Source organism: Sander vitreus, chromosome 15 (assembly GCF_031162955.1).
Source record: "Sander vitreus isolate 19-12246 chromosome 15, sanVit1, whole genome shotgun sequence".
Classification (NCBI taxonomy): Eukaryota; Metazoa; Chordata; class Actinopteri; order Perciformes; family Percidae; genus Sander; species Sander vitreus.
Genome location: NC_135869.1, coordinates 13,716,285 through 13,736,229, shown reverse-complemented (window position 1 = coordinate 13,736,229; position 19,945 = coordinate 13,716,285). Strand labels below are relative to the sequence as shown.

Genomic DNA, 19,945 nt, shown 5'->3' with positions numbered 1-19,945 from the left:
TGATGAGGTTGAACGGACAGACATAGACAAAATGATTTTTTTTTTCTTCAGTGGTTCACTAAAAGGACTGTGTGAAATGGTTTTTTTGTGGCACTGAGATTAAAACGTGCAAAAGGGGATTGTGTCAAAGAGTAGACAGTTTGAGGAGAGGGGATTAGTTTGGGGACATGTTTGAAGGCTTCTTTAATAAGGCTGGCATTGACTTGCCTTGTCTCCATCGAGAGTGCTTATGATATAAAAAGACCCAAAGAGATGGGAGGAAGGGTCTGACAGTCAGAGAGCCATTAAGCGGCTGTTCTTTCCCTGCCCCTCGCTTTGTCTTTGTCTTTGTTGTGGGGCGTCTTTGAACTAAAAACCACTCAGTTGAGGTTATCCTAGGACAGTTTGATAGGCCTCAATATGAACAGTAACAGCAATTTTGCCAAGGCAGTGCCCTTTGCCTTTGTGAAACTGTCCGTTTGTCTGCAAAGAGCTGTTACCATGTTTTTCCCAGTGCCTCTAAGACTTTGTTCTTATTAGAAATCCCCAGTTGATCTTGTATTACAGTATTAGATCAGCATAGCAATGACAGAATAACACTTTTACCCAAAGAAGAGGCTGCGGGAATTGCCTTGTTCCAATTTTTTTCGCAGGAAAAAAAGAAAACGGCACTTGAAATGCAGAGTTTGTCAGGTTGCAGCGGTGGCATTTGACTAAACACTCCCAGAGCTCTAACAATGTGCAAAACTGCAAGCTCACAGCACAGCGAATTAAGCCTCACCGTGGGTGCTCTGTAGCTCTGCCAGACATGTTCAAGCCCTGGGTTTCATATTGAGTGAAGTCAAATGAAAGAAATTCACTTACTCATGCTGTTCCACACTCAAATCCATAACTCTCCGAGTTAAATTTGCTGCATTTGCGTCTGGTGAGCGTTGAAGAGAAAGTATTCAAGCTTGGCTGCTTTCCCCAAGTAAAGTCTGAGATGAAACCTCCCTGAATTGCATGACAGTGCTCTCTGGAATGATTCTTTCAAGACAAGTTTTAGTGGGCTGTGATTTCAACATGGCTGGAGGCTTAGAGGGCATGTGGCAGACACAGGAAATGCCCCTGGCAATCAGAAAAACATGCAAACTTGAAATCAAACATAGAAGAAATATACATATATAAATATATCTAAGTGAGATGTTTGTGTATGATATAATTGTGAAGAAAAGTGTGATATATATATAGGCCTAGATTAAATTATATACTGTAAAATGTCATCTCTTCAGTTTTATATATTAGTGATCATTTTGTACAGTTTCCTTTTTTAATTCATTGAGAAAGATATTACATTTCACACTGAGATTATTTATTCATATGCAGAACATTTTTATATTTGTTTAAATATCTTTATAGATAACAGTTAGCCTCTGTAATATACGCTGAAGTTCATTTTTAAATTCTAGGGTTTATTATTATTTATTTACGAGCACTGAGTTAGATTTTATGTAATTTTGAAGAGCTTGTCCCTGAAAATGCTTGTCCAGCTCATCTGCACCTTTGCCTCCTTATGTGAAGGGTCACTATTGAGGTGTAAGAGGCTGGATCAGTGCCTGTGCTTAGGGGCTTATTTTGCTACTATGTTTGTTTTAGGGGGTTGTTTTCTGTACCTATGGTCTGTTTTTTGTTTTGTTTCACCCCATCCTGTATTTGTGATTCAGCTGGTATTAGTGAGTTAGAGATGGTCAGAAACACAGATATTGGGGTAACTACTGTGAAAGGGCCCAAAGGCTTCATATAGAGCCTTGCTGCTTTGACAAAAGTAAGTTATATGGCTTTAATTTTCCTCTGTGTCATGTCGGCATGTGAACAGGAGTGGAAGCAATGTAGATGCTCAGTGCAAAAGCATCCAGAGACAACAGGTTCTTAATCATTAAAACAGGTACATTTTGTTGCTCATTCAGTTCCAGTTGTTGCACTGAGTGGCTTTAAGTACGAGTTAAGCTAAACCACAGAAGTTGTTAAAACCACCAAGACGGATCAATAAGGGAATTATGTGGCGTTGTGTGAATTAAAAGTTTTATCTCTTCCTTTGCCATTGTATCTTTTTTTTTTATAACAAACCTACATTCTATAGTATGTATCGGTATATGAGATTTTTACATGAATGTGTGGATGTTCAAAAATCTTGGCATCAAAAAGAGAAAAACAAAATTGACTTGTAAATAGGCCGAGTTATTCCTAGCGAGTTCAACAAATTGTTATGTCCAAAAGATGTTTTATTAATAAACTTTGACGATGGGTACAAAGGTATATACAAAATAATGCATGTATAGTCTCAAGCAATCGCACGGTGCAGTTGAAAAAAAAATGTCTACATGTGTTCTCAAAAGAAAATGAGAAAGAGAGGAAGATAAAGGCGGTTCTGTGATAAAGGTTTACAAACATGAAGAATGAGACATTATTTTGGTATTTGTGACACAGGCATGTTCAGTCTTACTGTGATGTTATGTGACGATGAGGATGACGATGTAGTGGCCGAGAGTGTTGGATGTCTAGAAGGATTCAGAATGCTTGAACGCACCCCAACCAGAAAAGACACCAGTGATGGTGTACTCTTTCCACAGAGTGATTCTCCCATTTGTAGAGTAGTGTGATATAAGAACAAAAATAATACAGAAAATAGATCTATAATATAATGATATATAAATTTAAAAGCCTACTGATACTGGAGATACTAATTTATCAGTGTGGATGCCATGATATTCTGTGAGAAATGTGTGTTTTTCCTGTGAGAAGACAGTAGGCAGTTGAACCTGCCTTCTTTTGTACATAATTTGCTGTGATTGTGTGTCCAATAAAGTGCAGCTCTCTTGTACAGTGGCGGCGTCTGATCTGAGCTTTATAATGACTTGTTTATGTTGTCTTGTCAGGAGATGAGTGCATCGTTTTTAGCAACAAAGTGTGGATACAAACTGTGGATGTTGCATCACTTGTCAGGTCAAAGCTGTCATACAAATACAGAAGGTCTATTTTATAATAAAGTCATGATTTCTTTTATTACTCAATAAGTAACATTACAAATTTGGAGCGTTCAAAGCCTGTGAGGCACCACAAATAATTGAATTCTTTTTTTTTTAGCAAAATTTGTAATCAAATTCATGGACTGTTGCATTAAAAATATGAAATAACTCCAACTTCAAACTCTATTTACACAGCAAATTCACACTGAAATGTTAAAATACACACTGCCATATGGCTAATTATATATTTTGATATAATGTATACAGTACATTTTAAAGCGTGTTCTTCTGTTTGTATGCATGAGTGTGATTCCAGTTACATTTATAGAAAGTCATGGACCAGAAGGGGCTCAAGAGTCCTGGCGCTGGGCTGGCCGTCGACCATCTGTCCGCCTGTACGGTGTGTTCCTCAAATCTGAGGCAGGAGTTTAAAGACCGGCACGTAAACATTAAACATGCAACACACTTGCTCAAATGATGCGACTCCTCCAGGAAGCATGGCGTTACCATACCTGTGATGATGTCCTCCAGCGCGCCGTCCTTCCCCTCGCGTACCTGCGGTTTCACCTGCCTCTTCTTCAGCTCTGCGATCAGGTCCATCTGGGGCATCTTAGGCATCATAGGCCCCTAGCATGGTCAAAAAATAAAAGTATTTGAAATTAAAGTAAATTTAGAATTTCCTACCCACTAGAGTTTAAGTGTCATGGGTTTTAGTCACAGATTTGTTTTAGATGATGGTTTATGTTGCATGTTGTAAGTATTTCTGAGAAAACTGCACCTTTAATAACACATAAGCCATTAAACAAACAGTGGCAGTTATTAAATCTCTGATATATAATTTCTGAAGACTGGACCTTTAATATCTTACCTTTTGTACCCCAGCCTTGTCTGGAGATGACACTTTTTCCTCACTGCTCTGACTCTCCATTTTCTTTTTCTGCTGAATTTCTTGCTGTGCTGTCTGTGTTCAATCACACAGTAATTGATTAACACACATTGCAACAATTGTAATGGATAAATATCAGAAACCCAACACACATCCTCACCTTATAGGCCTTTATCAAACGTCCAAACATCGGGAAAAACATAGAAGGCTGTGTGGTTTTGGGGTTCTCTCCGAAATACTCCACCACAGAGCCGTATGCCTCCTGGAGGGAGACAGGCAGAGTCAATAAGTCAAAGCATGTAATAATGTGTTGTTGTGTCTTAGTTTCAAATGAATTGCAGGCTAACCTGTGCAGTCTTGCTGTCTGTGACCAAAGTGTCCAGCTGCTCGCTGTTGGTTTTAATGAATTCCTTCAACACCGGGCTGTCATCCTGCACCAGGAATTCTTTTTTGGTCATTTCCATTCCCCGTTCTAATGAGCGGATATCCTGAAGAATGCCATCCAGTGATACTGGCAAAGAAACAGAAATTAGTTTAGTACCATTCCTAATTTAAATCACAAGCCACACAACTGAACAGCTTGACTGTTTGTGTGAATTTACCAAGCCCTGCTTTGTCTACAAAGTGTATCTCAGTGTGGAAGTTGACCAAGTCTGGGTATTTTTCCTGGATGATACTGGTGATGAAGTGAAGTAGTGTCTGCGAGCGGTCAGTTGACTTGGTCTCCAACAGCTGAAATGTTGACAAAGTTCTTAAATTAGGACGGTTAACTTTTGCATCTGAAGTTTGCTAAAATTAGCTACCACTGTGTTACTGGTCATACCTGACCAAGTTAGGCTGTAATGGTTTAAAGCATGAGTGTTTTGTATTGATAAAAGGTTAATTTATTTTTTATGGCATATGGATTTAACTTGATTTGTAAAAGGAAGAATATGTTCTAATTTCAAAAGTGACAAAGTCTCTCTTTAAAGTGAAAGAGTAAATGTACAAACAAAGGCTACTTACAAGGTCCAGACTCTGCAGCCGAAAACCGTACGCTGCACCCCTCTTACTGCTGTTCATATAGTTGCCAAAGGCGAGAACAATCTGAGGGGGAACACATGAGATGACTTATGCAAAATCACAAATTTGGAAGCTACATCGGCATGTCGTATTCTCTTTTACTTACTTCTAAGATCTTTTTCAGTTTGGTTGAAGACTTGATGGACATGGAAGCAGCGATGAGGGAGTTCAGTTGCTATGGATGAAGTGAAAACAAAAATCAGTACATCTGTTTAAGAGCTTAAATCTCAGTCTCTTTTAGTCCAAGTTATAATGCATTTGACAAACTGACCGGCTGTAGGCGTTTGACAGTATCTGGGAAGTTGCCCATGAAAGTGAGAGTGCTTATTCTCTGCTTCAGACGAGGAATCTTCCCAAAGCGTAAAATAAATTGATCCTCATCAGTTAGCTCCTCCAGCGGGCGGCCATCCTTTTCATAGTTAACCAGCAGCTTCGTCTCAAAATCTGATGGTATGAAGGGCTCGAGTAATTCCAGGAAGTCTATGGACAAAGACTGCTGGTCATACCTGTACAAAAGAGTAGTGAAAGTCACACCAATTAGTGTAAGAGAGAGAGTGGAGGGTAGCTCAAAAATGTCAACAATGCAACTGATTTTCCATGAAGCATGTACGTCTCTATGGCGGTGCAGATGTCAGACGGGTTCATTCCCCCCTTGCGTAAAGTGATGGCCAGATTCTTAGCCTTGTTGGTGTCAATCAAGGACGTTTTGCTGGGGACCTTCTGGACCACCTTTGTTTTGATAGTGGACAGGTCTTTTGGATTACCCTGGGCCCTAGTTTTAAACTGGTCCTCAAACATATCCATGTTCAACTCCTGATGTAGACAGAATGAGAGACAGAGAGAGGAAGCTGTGAAGGTCAGGATAAACAAACATTTTCACACTGCAGTTTTCTGACAGCATGAACTGTACAGTGCAAGTGAAAAAAATGGATGCTGAATGTTCTTACCCCTAAGACCTGCTCGTCATCCAGTTCGTTGAAGACGGTGCCTGTCACCTGGTTTGGTTTTAAGGCCTGCCAGTTAAACAGTGGCATCTTGTACTTGGTCTGAATGGGCTTCTTGCTCTTAACCCCTATGGAAACAAAAAAAAAAATGAGGAATGACCAAAAAAAGAAGATCTTTACTGTTCCATTGCTACCAAATCGTGACAGTTTTCAGTACTTTTCAGATTTTTTTTGTCAACCTCATACCAAATTGAGTGTTTGGTGCTCCAGGAGGGGGCGGGGGTCCAGCACCAGGCGGGGGAGGTGGAGGTGGAGGTCCAGCACCAGGTGGGGGAGGTGGTGGAGGAGGAGGTGGAGGCACAGCACCACAACCTCCTGGAGGAGGTGGAGGAGGCGGAGGAGGAGGAGCGGCAACTGCCCCTGGACCACCAGGAGGGGGAGGGGGAGGGGGAGGAGGTGGCGGAGGAGCAGAGGCAGGAAGGCTGGATGGTGGGGAAGCAGACTCGGCGACAGAGTGCGGAGCACTGGGCTGGGCGGCTGAAGCTGGGGCTTGGATGTATTCGATCACTGTGACAGGCACAACGTGGATGTCCAGGGCTCCGGAGGCACTGCGTCCCAGTCGGATCAGCCCCTTGTCCTGCAGCTCCTGGAGCTTCTGCTCCAGCTCTGAAGGAGTTGGAGGGGCGGAGGTGCTCAGACGCTCCCTGTCCCTCTCCCTTTCCCTGTTCAGCTCGCGCTCCCGTTCTCGCTGCTGCAAGGTACTAACCTGGGAACAGGACTCTCGCAGGCTTTCCTATTAGACACAAACACAAATATAGAAACACAGCTCATCTCCACAGAGAAAATATATATTCTCAAAGAGAGTCTACAGTCATGCTAGCGGCTCTGTGATGCCCTACTGTATAGAAGTGCTTTGAGCTAAATGTTAATGTCAGCAAGCTCACATGTTAATGTTTAGTAGGGAATGTTTAGCATGTTAGCATGCTAACATTAGCTAATCAGCACAAAACACAAAGTGCAGCTGAGACTGATGGGAATATCATTTGTTTTTCAGGAATTTGGACATAAACCAAAAGATTGGAACAAAATAAAATGTTGACCTTGTGGTGGTGCTAGACAAAAAGTTAGAGAAGCACCATTACAATTATAATTCATTATTACAGTTATTTTACTCTAAACCAAAAATGTGAACGTGATGGTGGCGCTAGAGGATCAGGGGATAACCAAAGTAATTATTATTCATCCTCTTGGAACCATGAATGTCTGGACAACATGTCATGGAAATCTGTTAAATTATTGTTTCAGTCTGGAACAACAGACTGACCGAGAGACTGGCATTGCAATCGCAAGAGCCAAGGCCGCTAACAGAGCTAAAATGCAAGGTCATTTACAGATTTGGAGTGGAATCACTCTCATCTTTCTTATATCATATTGTAGATGATTAGATTTTACTTTCATATGAAGATTATTAAAATAAAGTGAACTGCCACTCTTTTGACCTCATTATAACTAATCACGGTGGAATGGCACACCTTGCCTGGCTAATTAATCGTATTAAACGTTGTACATGTCACGGAGCAGCACTTACTTTGAGCAGCTCAGTCTCCTTGGTGGCCTGCAGGAGCTGAGTCTCAAGTTCAGACATTCTCTCTGTGGTCTGCTTCTCAATCTCCTGAAGCCGGGCACTCAGCTGCAACACAGACAACATTGCTTTAACATCACAACATCAAAGCGTCTTTTTGTTCACCGAGATTCCTATTTTTCTTTCACTTGTGGCTGACCTCTACGTTGTGTTCCTGCAGTTCGTCCACATGCTCCAGCACCCCTCCTCTGCTCTCAGCATCCTCCAGCAGGGCTCCCACATCTAACACATTGTCCAGGTAGGCCTGGATCTGAACCTGCAGCTTCTCGCTCTCTGTTTGCTTCAGACACTAACACACAAATACAAACAATAATGACATATTAAAGTAAGATAAAGTATAATATGATCCATGTTTAAAGTAATAATGTACTTATGGCATAGGGATTGATTCAGGTTACCTTTTAAATAAAGATTTATAGAAGATATTTAAAATTACAGAAAATAAATTAAAATAAATTACTGAAACGTATGTGAGATATAAGTTTCAGCAAAAGTCTGATGAACAAAGATTTTCATTTACCTTATGTTTTAGGGCTGCAACTTGAATATTTTTACCATTGATTAATCTGTAAATATTTTACCAAATAATTATTTGTTTTATCTGTAAAATGTTTGAAAATTGTGTTTCAGTTTCCCAGAGCTCAAGGTGACAAATTCAAATATCTTGTTTTATTCGATCAACAGTCTAAAACCCAAAGTTATTCAATTTACAATTTTATGAATAAAAGAAAAAACAACATTTAAGGAGCTAGAACTAGCACAATCTTTGCATTTCTGCTTTAAAAATTATTCAAATTACTTTACGATTATCAAAATAGTTGCGTCTTAATTTTTTGTAGATTGTCTAATTAATTCATAGTCTAATCGTTTCATACTGTTAAATGTTTTTTGACATAGAGAGACAATGTTAGAATCATTTAGACATTTTATTAAAACCAACATTTGCATTGTATCAAAGTAGGGAAGTTATGTGATATGAACAGGTTGTCATCAGCAAAACGTAAAGGGAAACTGGATGAGTATGCAACAGCAACATCCTATTAAATGAGGAAGAGAATGAACTTTAGAATGGACCAGTAGGTAATTGTTATCAAAAATAACTTTTTGTAATATTTGCTGAAACTGTCACTATAACCTGACAGTACTACATGAGACAGATGATCAGTGAAAAAAAAAGTTCCTCTGCCTCCCCCTAGTGCTTTAGTTTTTGAGATACTCCTACCAGAAGTAGGACAAAGCACAATGTTTTTTTATAGTCTCTTAGGTCTCCCACATATAAAATGACTTCTTGTATAAAAATATTTTACTGGGGCACCCTGGTAGCTCACCTGGTTGAGCGTGCGCCCCATGTACCAAGGCTCAGTCCTTACTGCAGCGGCCTAGGTTCAATTCCGACCCGTGGCCCTTTGCTGCATGTCATCCCCCTCTCTCTCCCACTTTCCTTTCTTAAACTGTCCTATCCAATAAAGTCAACAAAAGCCCATAAAATAATCTTTAAAAAAATACATATATATATATATATATATTAGTGTTGTCAGTTAAACGCGTTAGTAACGGCGTTAACGCAAACCCATTTTAACGGCGTTGATTTTTTTATCGTGAGATTAACGTTCTTTTTGGCTTAGCAAACTTTGTAGTTTTTTTCACATGCTGTTGCAACCACTAGTAACGTTAGAAAAACTACAACACCCCACCGGATCTAGCTAGACCGGAAACAAAACAGGCACGCCGCACACACTTGTTTGGGCTTGCGAGCTGGCCAAAGAGTAGTAGGCTAACGTTACGTTTTGAGTGGATGGCGAGCGCGAGACGCCAAAATGGATGCCAATAAGATTCTGAATGGAAAGTTTACTTTTAAAAAGTTGCCAAATGGTTCCATTGACAAGACCGAAGTGGTCTGTGTGTTTTGTCGTTGTGAACTGAGCTATCATAGCAGCACGTCCAGTCTGAAATATCACATGATGGCCAAGCACACAGCTGATGCGAATTCTCCGCCCCCTCGTCAAAGCCAGGCGACAAAAGCACAAAGCAAGCCGATCCACTTTTCCATGTTGATAAGAGCATTAAAATGAGAAAAAATAATGGGACAAAAAGAAATCTAGGGACATTTAGAATAGATAAAAATGTGCGATTAATTGTGAGTTAACTATGACATTAATGCAATTAATCGCGATTAAATATTTTAATCGTTTGACAGCACTAATATATATATTACTGAAAAAGAAATGCTAAATAAATTTAGGCCGAATGGGAGATGATACACCTGAACTTAAATAATTTCATATGCCATCTTAGAAAAAATTGTGAATGTGAATATCTTGATGCATTGAGGAAATACAGTACTACAAACGCATAATTACAATAAGTGGAAATTCTGAAATGGGACATTCTGCAAAATGAGTACTTACATGTTTGATACTTTAAGTATATTCTGATGCTCATACTTTGCACTTCGAAAATCTGATGCATTGTTACAGGTTAAACCACCAAGCCGTATATGAAGCATGCAGTTAAAATTAGCTCCACCTCAACTAACTACAACAATCCAATTCTTTTTACATGTGAATGCATCAACTACACAGATACAATAATATAAAACGTATAGGGGCCATTCTGCTGTCTATTGTGTACTTTTACTTTTGATTTTTAAGTACATTTTGGTGATGCTGTAATATGACAAAAGTTACTAACTGAAACTTTAAACCGATGAGATGCATACATGTTATGTGAATTGCAATATATAGATATTTCATATATTTAAACCTGCAATAATGTTTAAAAAAAATGTTTACCACCTGCAGACAGTTGAATCAAGTTGTGAAGACAATATTGACATAGCAGCACCTTTAAAGCAACACTAGAGTACCATTTTTGTAACTTAAAATAATGTTTCCAAAATCGTTTCAGTGGTTCATCAACTCGTAACATGGTGAACGGCACTTCTGCATTCGCTTTGCAGCTCTCTTCAGGTATAACCGCACTATGCAAGTTTGCCCGATCTGGTAGCGGATCTGTAGTTCGAATGAGACATAATGGGACAATTCCGCTTCCAACCTGTAGGGGGATCGAAGCAGGAAAAGTTCTCTAGTGTTGCTTTAAGGTCATATGGTGAACTTGTTAGAAAACAGTTGCTTATTTACACATCCAGGCATTATGGAGCAACATTAGCATTCATTTGTTTCTGATCACTAATATTCACTCTGTTTTCGCTTTGTTTTTGGTCTCTACCAACTCCTGAAGAAAATATCTGGCTTTTTAGCTGCTAAATGCTCCACACGCCATTTACACTGACCACTGAGATTTGTATGCATACTCACCCCGAGATACTTGTCTAACCCGAGGTGAGTGAACTCGAACTGGAGATGAACACGGAAGTTCATGTTCTCCACTGAATGGACCACAATGTTTATAAACTGCATGCAAGCCACCTGGAGACAGACACATTGACAATTAATTCTCAAGGACATCCACAATTTAAAAGTCCCTTTATCTGTTAATCAGTCAGCCAGGGTGTAGGTAATACATTTGTGGCCCTACCATGAAGTCAATGTTGCTGTCATCATTGATGAAGTACTCCATCAACTTTTCAAAGCGGTTCTTTTCTCTGCTCACCTGAGAAGAAATAGAAACTTATCTGAAAATGCATTTTAATTGTTGCCTCACATGGGCGCAAAATGAGTCTTTTTCTGACAAGTTATATCAATTACATGTAGTAGCTGATCTCAGCTACACAAATACGGCATATTTCTTACCCTTGCACTGTGCTTGCAATTACACACCGATGCATGACTGCTCTACATGTGCTAAAAGTAGGACCCCAGTGCATGTGATGGGTGGATAGTGTCAGTCATAAGATGAATAATCAAAGAGGGGAAGTCTAGAACAACAGTATGACTGAAAGAGAAACGGTCAAAGTCAAATGAGACCCTCGCAATGTAGTAAAATTACAAATAAACTTATTTCACCTCTCTGAAGTTGTCAAAAGCAGACAGAATGATGTCATGCCCTCCTCTGACAAGACACACTGCAGCCAGCAACTCCAACACGAGGGCTTTGGTCCTATTGCAGCATAGGAGGGGTTAGATATGGATACAGGCAGACAGATAACACACACTTTGTCTCACACAAATACACTCACCTGGGATTCCTGCTGTTGAGACTGAGGGTGATCTCATTCACACAGCGTGGGTGAGTCATCACCAAGTTAAAACCAGACTGAAAGCAGAAGGAAATTATAAACAGCTGCTCCCTCCAAGGGAGCTGGTGTGCTAAAATATGCAGAAATAGTATTTGTGTTTAGTTTGAGAAGCTTTTTTATAATACTTTAAATCAAACATCTAGTTTAATTTTAAATTATGTTTAACTTCAAACAAGCTAAGTGAAACAGCAGTGGAAAAAAGTGGATTCATGTCAGTCCACTCGCAAAAATGTTTTCTTGGTACAGTATAGAATATACGGTAAGGTATGGTTTTTATGACAGAATATGAGATAAGTGACTGTTTTTGCACCATAGGGAAAGCATAAGTATGTTCAGGTTCTACCTGGTAGTTCATGATGGCTCGCAGGCACATTATGCACACATGTACATCATCTCTTTGGCTGGATGAATGGGACTTCTTATGCATCTTGTTCCCCAGAGTGGAGCTTATTCTGTAGAGGGATAAACATGTATAAAGACAAATTTAAGGAATTCTTAAAGAGAAGAGAAGCTACTGTATATGCAAATGGTTTGAAGTTGAGGCCCTGAACAGCACAGTTGGCCAATTATAACGACTTCCAGCATTGTTTTGGACATCTGCTGTGTCTGTCTGACAGCTGAAATGTGGCATCATGTGGAAAGGAAAATAAAGAATAAAATACTCAACAAATGAGCAAAGGATATGAATGAATTATGGTGTGAGAAATGGAGATATTCATCATGGTTGTAATGTCTCAGTTTCAAGAGGAACTGCTATCTAGCAATAAGATGGCCATGAACTTGAATAAGAAGAGCCGCAAAAACGGAATGATTTACAATAAATAAATGAAGGCATATTGATTGAGTTAAAAAAAGACATTTAGCCTGCTGCACAGTTTGTTTAATATTTTACAAAGATACAAATCTTCTGTGGTTGGTTGGTTGGTCAATCAGGGGTTTCACTATTTATGAGTATTTGTATCAATAAAGAAGATTGTGTAGAGTTAATATATAATATTAAATATTCAAAATAGAAATAGATGAGGATCAGTTTGACACAGTTCAGCACCTCTAATAATAGAATGACATGGCATCTGGTCACCTCTGTTACACTACAATATGCCACCACCACACCACTTCTGCCTTCTATTTTCTGACTATATGTGCAGCTCTATAAGCTGAAAGTTTCTCTTTAATAAGAGTTCATGATGTAGTGTGTGTATATATATATATAATCATATTAATAGCACATCTCTGGGTCTGAAACTCTGTAGCTGCTGTACCGTTCTGAACACCGTTCATGTCTGAAGCTTCTTACCTTACAGTCAGTGCACGAGCAGCTCTGGTCATGCTCCCATGTGAGTGGGAGCCACTGGAGCTTTTGGTCAAGTCCTCCATCGCCCTATCTGCTGGCTTTCCTCTTTCTGACAAGCTGCCACCATTTTCAACACTCTCCACATAAAACCTACAGAGATTATACAAAATAAACATCCATGGTGATACATTTGACATTTGCAAGAGCATTATCAGTTTCTGAGAGAGTTTTTCACACCCTGCCTGTACTTACGAGGCGTCGCTTTGTGCATGCGACAGGTATTCCACCAGAACATCCAAACCTTTGTTCTGCTCGTTGAGAAAATCTTGGGCCCATCTACAAAAAGACCCACAACAAAATAAAGAATGAGGGATGATACAATGATAGAGAAATGGTTTGTTATTATAGATTCTGCGTTCAGATTAAAGCAGGAGTATGTAACTTTAGAAAGAAGAAATAAACACAATCTTGCTCTTACAAAGGAAATGCTGAATTCATTCAAATCAATAAACTCAACTGCTTCAACCTTGGTCTGGTGTGACCAGCAACTTATGGTGGCTAATGCTAGAAAACTTTAGATAGTTATTGTTGTGTAACTGCCATTACTAAGCTAGTTTGCTAACTTTAAGTGCCACTGGTGGTCTGCTACATTTTAAACTATTATCTTGTTATTGTGTCTTGTGGATACAGTGACTGGTGTTCAACGAAAGTTAACCGTTGAATGCTCAGTGAACTTAAACTAACCTTTAATTATAACTAGAAAATGCATTTCCTGCAGAAAATGCGTGGGAATGCTGAATAGCTGAATTGCTAAAGCTAAACTGGATGAATAGCTTAAATCCGTAAGAAGAAGTTGAAGTAGTGAGAGTAGTTGAAAAAGTGGAAATCGTTTTAATAAGTATGAAAATACTCAGTATAAAAGTTGACGCTAAACTGAATTGTCGGCTTTAAAAGTTGAAAAATTACAAAATATGTAGAACATTGTGAGGTCTGAGTATATTTTCTAACTGATAATGACTCACATATGCAGAAATATGAAACAAATTGTATGAAAAATCTTAAAGGCCAAATGCATTGCACCGCACTGCTGAAAAATCTGGAAAATTGTCAGAGATGGAAGATAAACTGCATTACTTAAATAAGTGAAGAGCTAAAATACATTGTTAGAAAGGCTGGAAGATGAACTGTAATACTGTCAAAGATGAAAGTTGAAATGAATTACCTGAACATTTCTTAATATTTAAAAAAGTATAAATAGTAGAAAAAAGTGTAAGAAGTCCTATCATTAGCTGAAAGAGCTGAACATTTTAAAAGGTGAATGGTTTTAATAGCTGAACATATGCAGAAGTTACGGAGAGCCAAAAAAAGTACGGAAGAGGGAATAAAAACAAGAAACAGAAACAGACAGACCGAGACAGAGAGAAACAAACAGACAGAGAGACAGAGAGAGACAGAGACAGGGAGAAACAGAGAGACAGAGACAGACAGAGACAAAAGATGTAGACTAATGTTCATCTTACTGCCTGTAGTATTCAATTCAACTGTCTGTGAAAGAGTTGTCATGGTAACGTATGACCAGTGAAAACACCCTTTGAAGTCTGTGATGAGATCTCTTTCATCTTTAATCAGGTTAACGACCGTGTCACCTGCTGAAACTGTCACCTGTGCCACACTGGAGCTATTCAAAGACACAGAGCAAGCTCTCAAATAAAGGCTCAGACTGCTAAAACGATAAGGGGTATCAGTGAAATCGTGACCACCACAAGGCCTTTGTGAACGTATTCATGTAAAATTGATGTTGATTAACTTAAAAATGTATGTATTATATCAGCGATACAAAGGACCTGAATGTTTTGGGAGCGGAAGAAGATTTTAAGGATTTGAAGCATGCTCTCATTGACTTCAATGTTAAAAAAAAGTGTTAAAAAGCTTAATATTTTAAAAGGTATAAATAGTAGAAAAAAAGTTGAAGAAGTCCCATCATTAGCTGAAAGAGGTGAACATTTTAAAAGTTGAATGGTTTTAATAGCTGAACGTATGCAGAAATTATGGCCGAAAGGAATAACAATAGTTGGAATGCTGCTGAATCAGCATTCCCACTAATAATGACATCAATGTTTGGAAACTTCTTCAGCATCTATCTTAAAGGTACCCTGTGGAGTTCTTGACTTGAGTGCCATCAAGCAATGCTTTTTTCTTTTGTTTCTAAAGTCCACAGGCACGAAAACGCATGCACCTGAGCACATTGGCAACCAAAACACATTTCTGCCATCGGTTTCACAACCAATTCCATGGATTGACAGTTGGTGGCAATAACGCGGAAAACAGTGTATGTCAACATAACTTTATTTGCTAATGCTCACCCAATGTGATTGGTGCGAAGGGATATCTCCAAATCCTTAAGGACTTTTGTGGCATCTTGAATTCTTTTCTTCAGCTAAAGAAGCAGAAGAGGTGAGGATCAAGACATCATTGCGCAGATAGAAAATTAATGTAAAATATGAAAGGAAGGTGATGCTTCACACTGACCCTGAGAGACACCCCTCCTTGATCCTGGTAGAAGCTCTTGATCTTAGCCAGGTAAGTGGACGCGGGGCTCTTTACCTGGAAACGCTCCTGGGGAAGGATTCACAGAGTCAATAGGAGTTTTTTACTGAGTTAATTTTATCAGCAACCCTGAAAGATGACTGGACTGAAAACACATTTATCAGCGCACAGCATCTGAAAAGCTATTATTGCCTGTGCTAGTTAATACAACAGACACAAACCCGCTCTCTGTTTCCATGCCGACGCCTTCAGTTGCCACCACAGAAAGTGTGTTGCAAGGTTTTCACATTGCAACCTGCTCTTTACCACATATACACTTTGGGTATTTATGTACTTTGTGTCAGCTCTGTCCCAAAGAAGCCGCAGGTGCAAGAATCACCCTGTGTTTGACGACATATTAGTAGTATGTTGAGGGTTAATTGGGAAACCAGCTCATCATCAATGAAAAAAAGGTCTTACCTGATCACAGACTAATTCCCACTTCTTTTCATTGTCATACTGACTCAACAGCTCCAGTTTGTCTGGAGGCAAGTTCATGTAGCTCTGAAAGAGAGAGAAAAAGAGAGGTTGTTTCAATTTAAAGAATCTGAAGTGGTCAAATAAATGTTGTATGCAAGAATATGACTTAAACTTTTTGTTCTACAATTCAATTTAACACCTCCAGTGTCATTCAGCACACAATTATACAACATATACAATAAAAACATCTTTCCTGCTTAGGCAACAATATTCAAATCAACCAAACCCCAAATGCACTTTCTGAAGGGTGTTCAACTACCTGCCGGAAGCACAGATGACTCAGTGTTTACACGTACTGTATGTATGTACAATGATGGTTGTCAGGAGGTACCATGTACCTCAGAATATACATATTTTTGAGGGTGTGATGATATATCAAATTTTACACTATGGCCAACCTTTAATAAAGATGATGAAACAGGGCACATATAAAAATTAAGAAAACCCACTCCACTACTAACTATTTATTGGTTTCTTTACCATTTTATTTATGATCAAGGTTTAAATATAATTATTTATATAGACTTTCTAACAAGATTGACATTTTCTCTTATCATAACATCATATTTCTATAATCCTCTCAACTGTTTAACAAAGATCAAGAACCCGCCCCCCACCTCCACAACTCTGTGACGCAGAATAAAAACATAATGCCCAAAAAGGGTTGTTTCACTTCGCCCTCAACCTACAGTGAAATGTTTGACTGAAATAAAGGTTATTCCCCCCATTCAAATGGCTTAAGAACTGAATGATTTAATGAACCCAAAGGATTCAGAACCTAATTGGGAGTTTAAATGGAGAAAAAAGTTATTAAAGGGAAAGATACTTGAAATATTCATTGGAGCATGAATTACATAGTTCTAGCGCTTTCTTTGGTCACTGATTTAGTTGTTTTTTAATGCAATTTTCCTTTACAGCACTGCTGAAATCTACACAATTGGTTATGCACCTGATCAGAGACTCAAAACACAGTGAGGATTAACTGACAAGACCAATTGTTTCTGTTGATACTGGGTGTTGCTTAGTTTTCTTTTTCACACCTTGAAAAAACAAACAAAGAGAAGAACGGAAACAGGCAGTTGCCTTTCTGTTGAGGAGTTGAAGTTTCATCCTTGGTGGGGTAAGGGAGGGGTCGCGTTGTGGGTTTTGTGGTACAACACTTTCCAAAAAAAGGTAAAACGCCACATGAACACAAGTATAAATTCACTAAGTTTAGAAACAATGTCATGCACTTCTCATTTCTTTGTAGAGCTAGTTACGCAAATATAAAATCCTGAATTTTCACAATAAAGGAAGGTAAAGTGTCTCTCTGAAATTCACATTGAAAGTATTTTTCTAAAAGAGGAAGTGAGGACATACTTTCATGCAATGCCTGTGAGGGCTTTGTAGGCATGAAATGGCACAGGCAAAATGTGTCACATGGGTATTATGAAATGATTAAGCCTAAAGCCACACTACGTATTCATGTTTTCTCACATGACGACATTTCCATACTCAGAAGTTTTTGTCAATTTATGTGAAATAGTCACATGCAAATTTTAACATTAAGAGAGTGTTTATGTATAATGTATACATTGTCAGTTTCAAACAATACTGTGATCATGACTCTCCTAGGCCTTGAAAATTCAACTTTTTTTCAGTAATTTTGAGATAAGTTACAGAATTTCATTGGAACATTTGAATGATGTTAGGATTTTATGTTTGCTAATAGTTTGGAAAATAAAATTGAAAAATGAAAAACCTTCAAAACCTATTTGATAATTGTTCATGTTAGTAACAACAAACGCCACAATTGTCATTGGCAAAAACGTCTTGCTTTCCTCCATCCTAAATAAATAAAAGTGATTACCTATTACCAACTAACTCTCAAAGTAAAGTGAATGTCTAATATTCTTTTTTTAATGTTTCATTCATGGATTTCAAGTTTTTGTTTTGTTTTTACAACATTAACAGAAAAAAAACAAAAACAAAACAACAACAGCAGCAGCAGCAAAGATATTACCATAAATGAAGCCCATTTAGGTGTAAAACATGAGACAAAGTGTGAAGGGTCTTACAGCCCCTGTTAATGTTGTTAATGAAGCAGCTGCAGGCTGCAGTGTGTCAGCATGACATCATAGTTTATAGTCTTGTTTGTCTTCAGTTCATTTATGTTCATTAACATGATTTTTGTTGTTTATTTCACTAGCAAAATATTTAAAGATGTAAGTGCTTCAGCATCTTTGATACTAAACATTAGGTGTTGATGTGTTATTCTTAATAGTGCCTCAAATGCTTAAAGTATTTATAATGAGGTGTTGTGTTTTTCAACTTGTTATAAGACTGTTGAAAGAGTGGTGGAACAGTTGCTTTCCGGTCTTATGGTCTCACCCTTGTAAATATGTTGCTCAACTTCCTCTTGGCTAGCCACTCGAGCATGCACTACCACCCTGTTCCTAGCCTGATATTTTCAAATCTAACTGTAATGTCAAGAAGTACTTGAATTTAGCAACTTGTTGATAACATTGTTTTTATTGTGATATCCCTGCTTTGAACGGAGCACTTACTGATGACATTTGTGCAAATATGATTGGGAAAACTATGTCTTTGCTGGATCACATTTAAAGCTGGTATTTTGCAAAATGTGGTTCTCTGGACCCACCAGACAAATTGGCATCTGGATTTAGATTCAGATTAGAGACTAGATTAGACTGATTGTGAGACAAAAAACGGGAAACAGCTGACATCATATCCAGTTGATATTTAGTTAAAATAGTTTTGGCAGCATAAATCAGTCACAGAGGTTAAATTTCCACAACAGGACTCAGAACACATAAGCTACTTAAAACAACTTGTTTTTGTTATGTGCCTCTGAATCATTTGCACCTGCATAATTCTCACATACTTTACATTTAGCCTCTAATACAAAACCTTAACTGCCATAAGAAATACACCAAGTGTGTAATATCTGTTACCATGTGCAGTAAGGGTGTATGCCTTCATGTCTCCTGTGCAGCCACTCACCAGCACCACATTAAAGCGCTCCTCCAGCTCCTCCTCTGGGGGCATGGGTAGTTTCGGGGGAGCCGTCTGCTTCTTCTGCAAGGTTGGAGTGGGGTCACTCATTCCTAAAGCTCCACTGACTGAGTTGCTGGCCTCTTGGCCCTCAGTCTGTTCCTGCTCCAAGCCCCCTGCAGCCGCATTCCCCATTACAAATCTCCACAAGTAATCCAGGAGTAAGCTTTACACAAACCCTTTCACCTGAGAATTTGTTGTATTCCAAAACAGAGTGACAAAAAGTTATCACTCTGAATGACAAGAACAAGCAGGCCTAAATCAAACCAAGTCTTTAGGCCTTCAGGGAGATGGACATCAAGACTCTGGTCTACTGAATCTGCCTTGGTCCTAAAGACAGGGTGGGTAAAGAAAGAAGGTAGTTCGTCGTCATGTCTGTCCTCTCATCAACTGTCCCTCTTCCTCTACGAGTACCTTTGAGAATACGATATTAGCCTTGTTGGGGCCTGTTGGGCTCTAAGAACAGACCCACCTCTCTCTTCTCCACTACTTCTCTACGCTTGTTGACCGAGAACTCCTCTGGTGAATGAGTACAGAGGGCTGCGTGTGAGAGGAAGGAGAGGGGAGTATGATACACTCTGTACAGACAGAAACCACAGAAGCACAAAAGCAGAAGAACAACTTCCTGTGCATGATAGCAACAGAAGCTGGGGTGGAGAACAGGGTGGAAGATGAATATGGTAATTGTTAGGCGTCGTTCAAGCAGTAGGTGAGTGATGAGTAAGATAAGGTAGCACAGTAGTGGAATACAGCAGAAAGAGTGTCCAAGGTTAAGGAAACATGATAACCAAGCAGGTGCAGATGTAAAATGAACC

General features: G+C 39.0%; 1 protein-coding gene across 1 annotated transcript; it reads right to left on the bottom strand.

Annotated features, from left to right (window-relative positions):
* Positions 1-2,993: 2,993 nt before the first annotated feature.
* fmnl1a (formin-like 1a) lies at positions 2,994-19,685 on the bottom strand. Its single transcript, XM_078270469.1, has 25 exons — positions 19,080-19,685; positions 16,017-16,100; positions 15,540-15,626; positions 15,374-15,447; positions 13,263-13,346; positions 13,014-13,160; positions 12,060-12,168; positions 11,657-11,733; positions 11,484-11,577; positions 11,056-11,130; positions 10,836-10,946; positions 7,658-7,807; positions 7,465-7,566; positions 6,123-6,669; positions 5,880-6,004; positions 5,543-5,745; positions 5,204-5,438; positions 5,039-5,107; positions 4,876-4,956; positions 4,473-4,602; positions 4,218-4,381; positions 4,031-4,132; positions 3,853-3,945; positions 3,497-3,611; positions 2,994-3,399 (listed from the first exon to the last, which is right to left on the bottom strand). Exons 1-25 carry the CDS (start codon positions 19,263-19,265, stop codon positions 3,335-3,337), a joined length of 3,309 nt encoding a protein of 1,102 aa, XP_078126595.1. The 5' UTR covers positions 19,266-19,685; the 3' UTR covers positions 2,994-3,334.
* Positions 19,686-19,945: the final 260 nt, after the last annotated feature.

Bases quoted from the DNA above. Each gene is read 5' to 3' on its own strand.
- fmnl1a (XM_078270469.1), bottom strand. From the start codon at position 19,265: ATGGGGAATGCGGCTGCAGGGGGCTTGGAGCAGGAACAGACTGAGGGC. The intron at 13,161-13,262 runs GTAAGTACAGGC...TAATCTCTGTAG, and splicing joins CATGCACAAAGCGACGCCTC to GTTTTATGTGGAGAGTGTTG. The intron at 5,108-5,203 runs GTCAGTTTGTCA...CTTCATCCATAG, and splicing joins CTGTCAAACGCCTACAGCCG to CAACTGAACTCCCTCATCGC.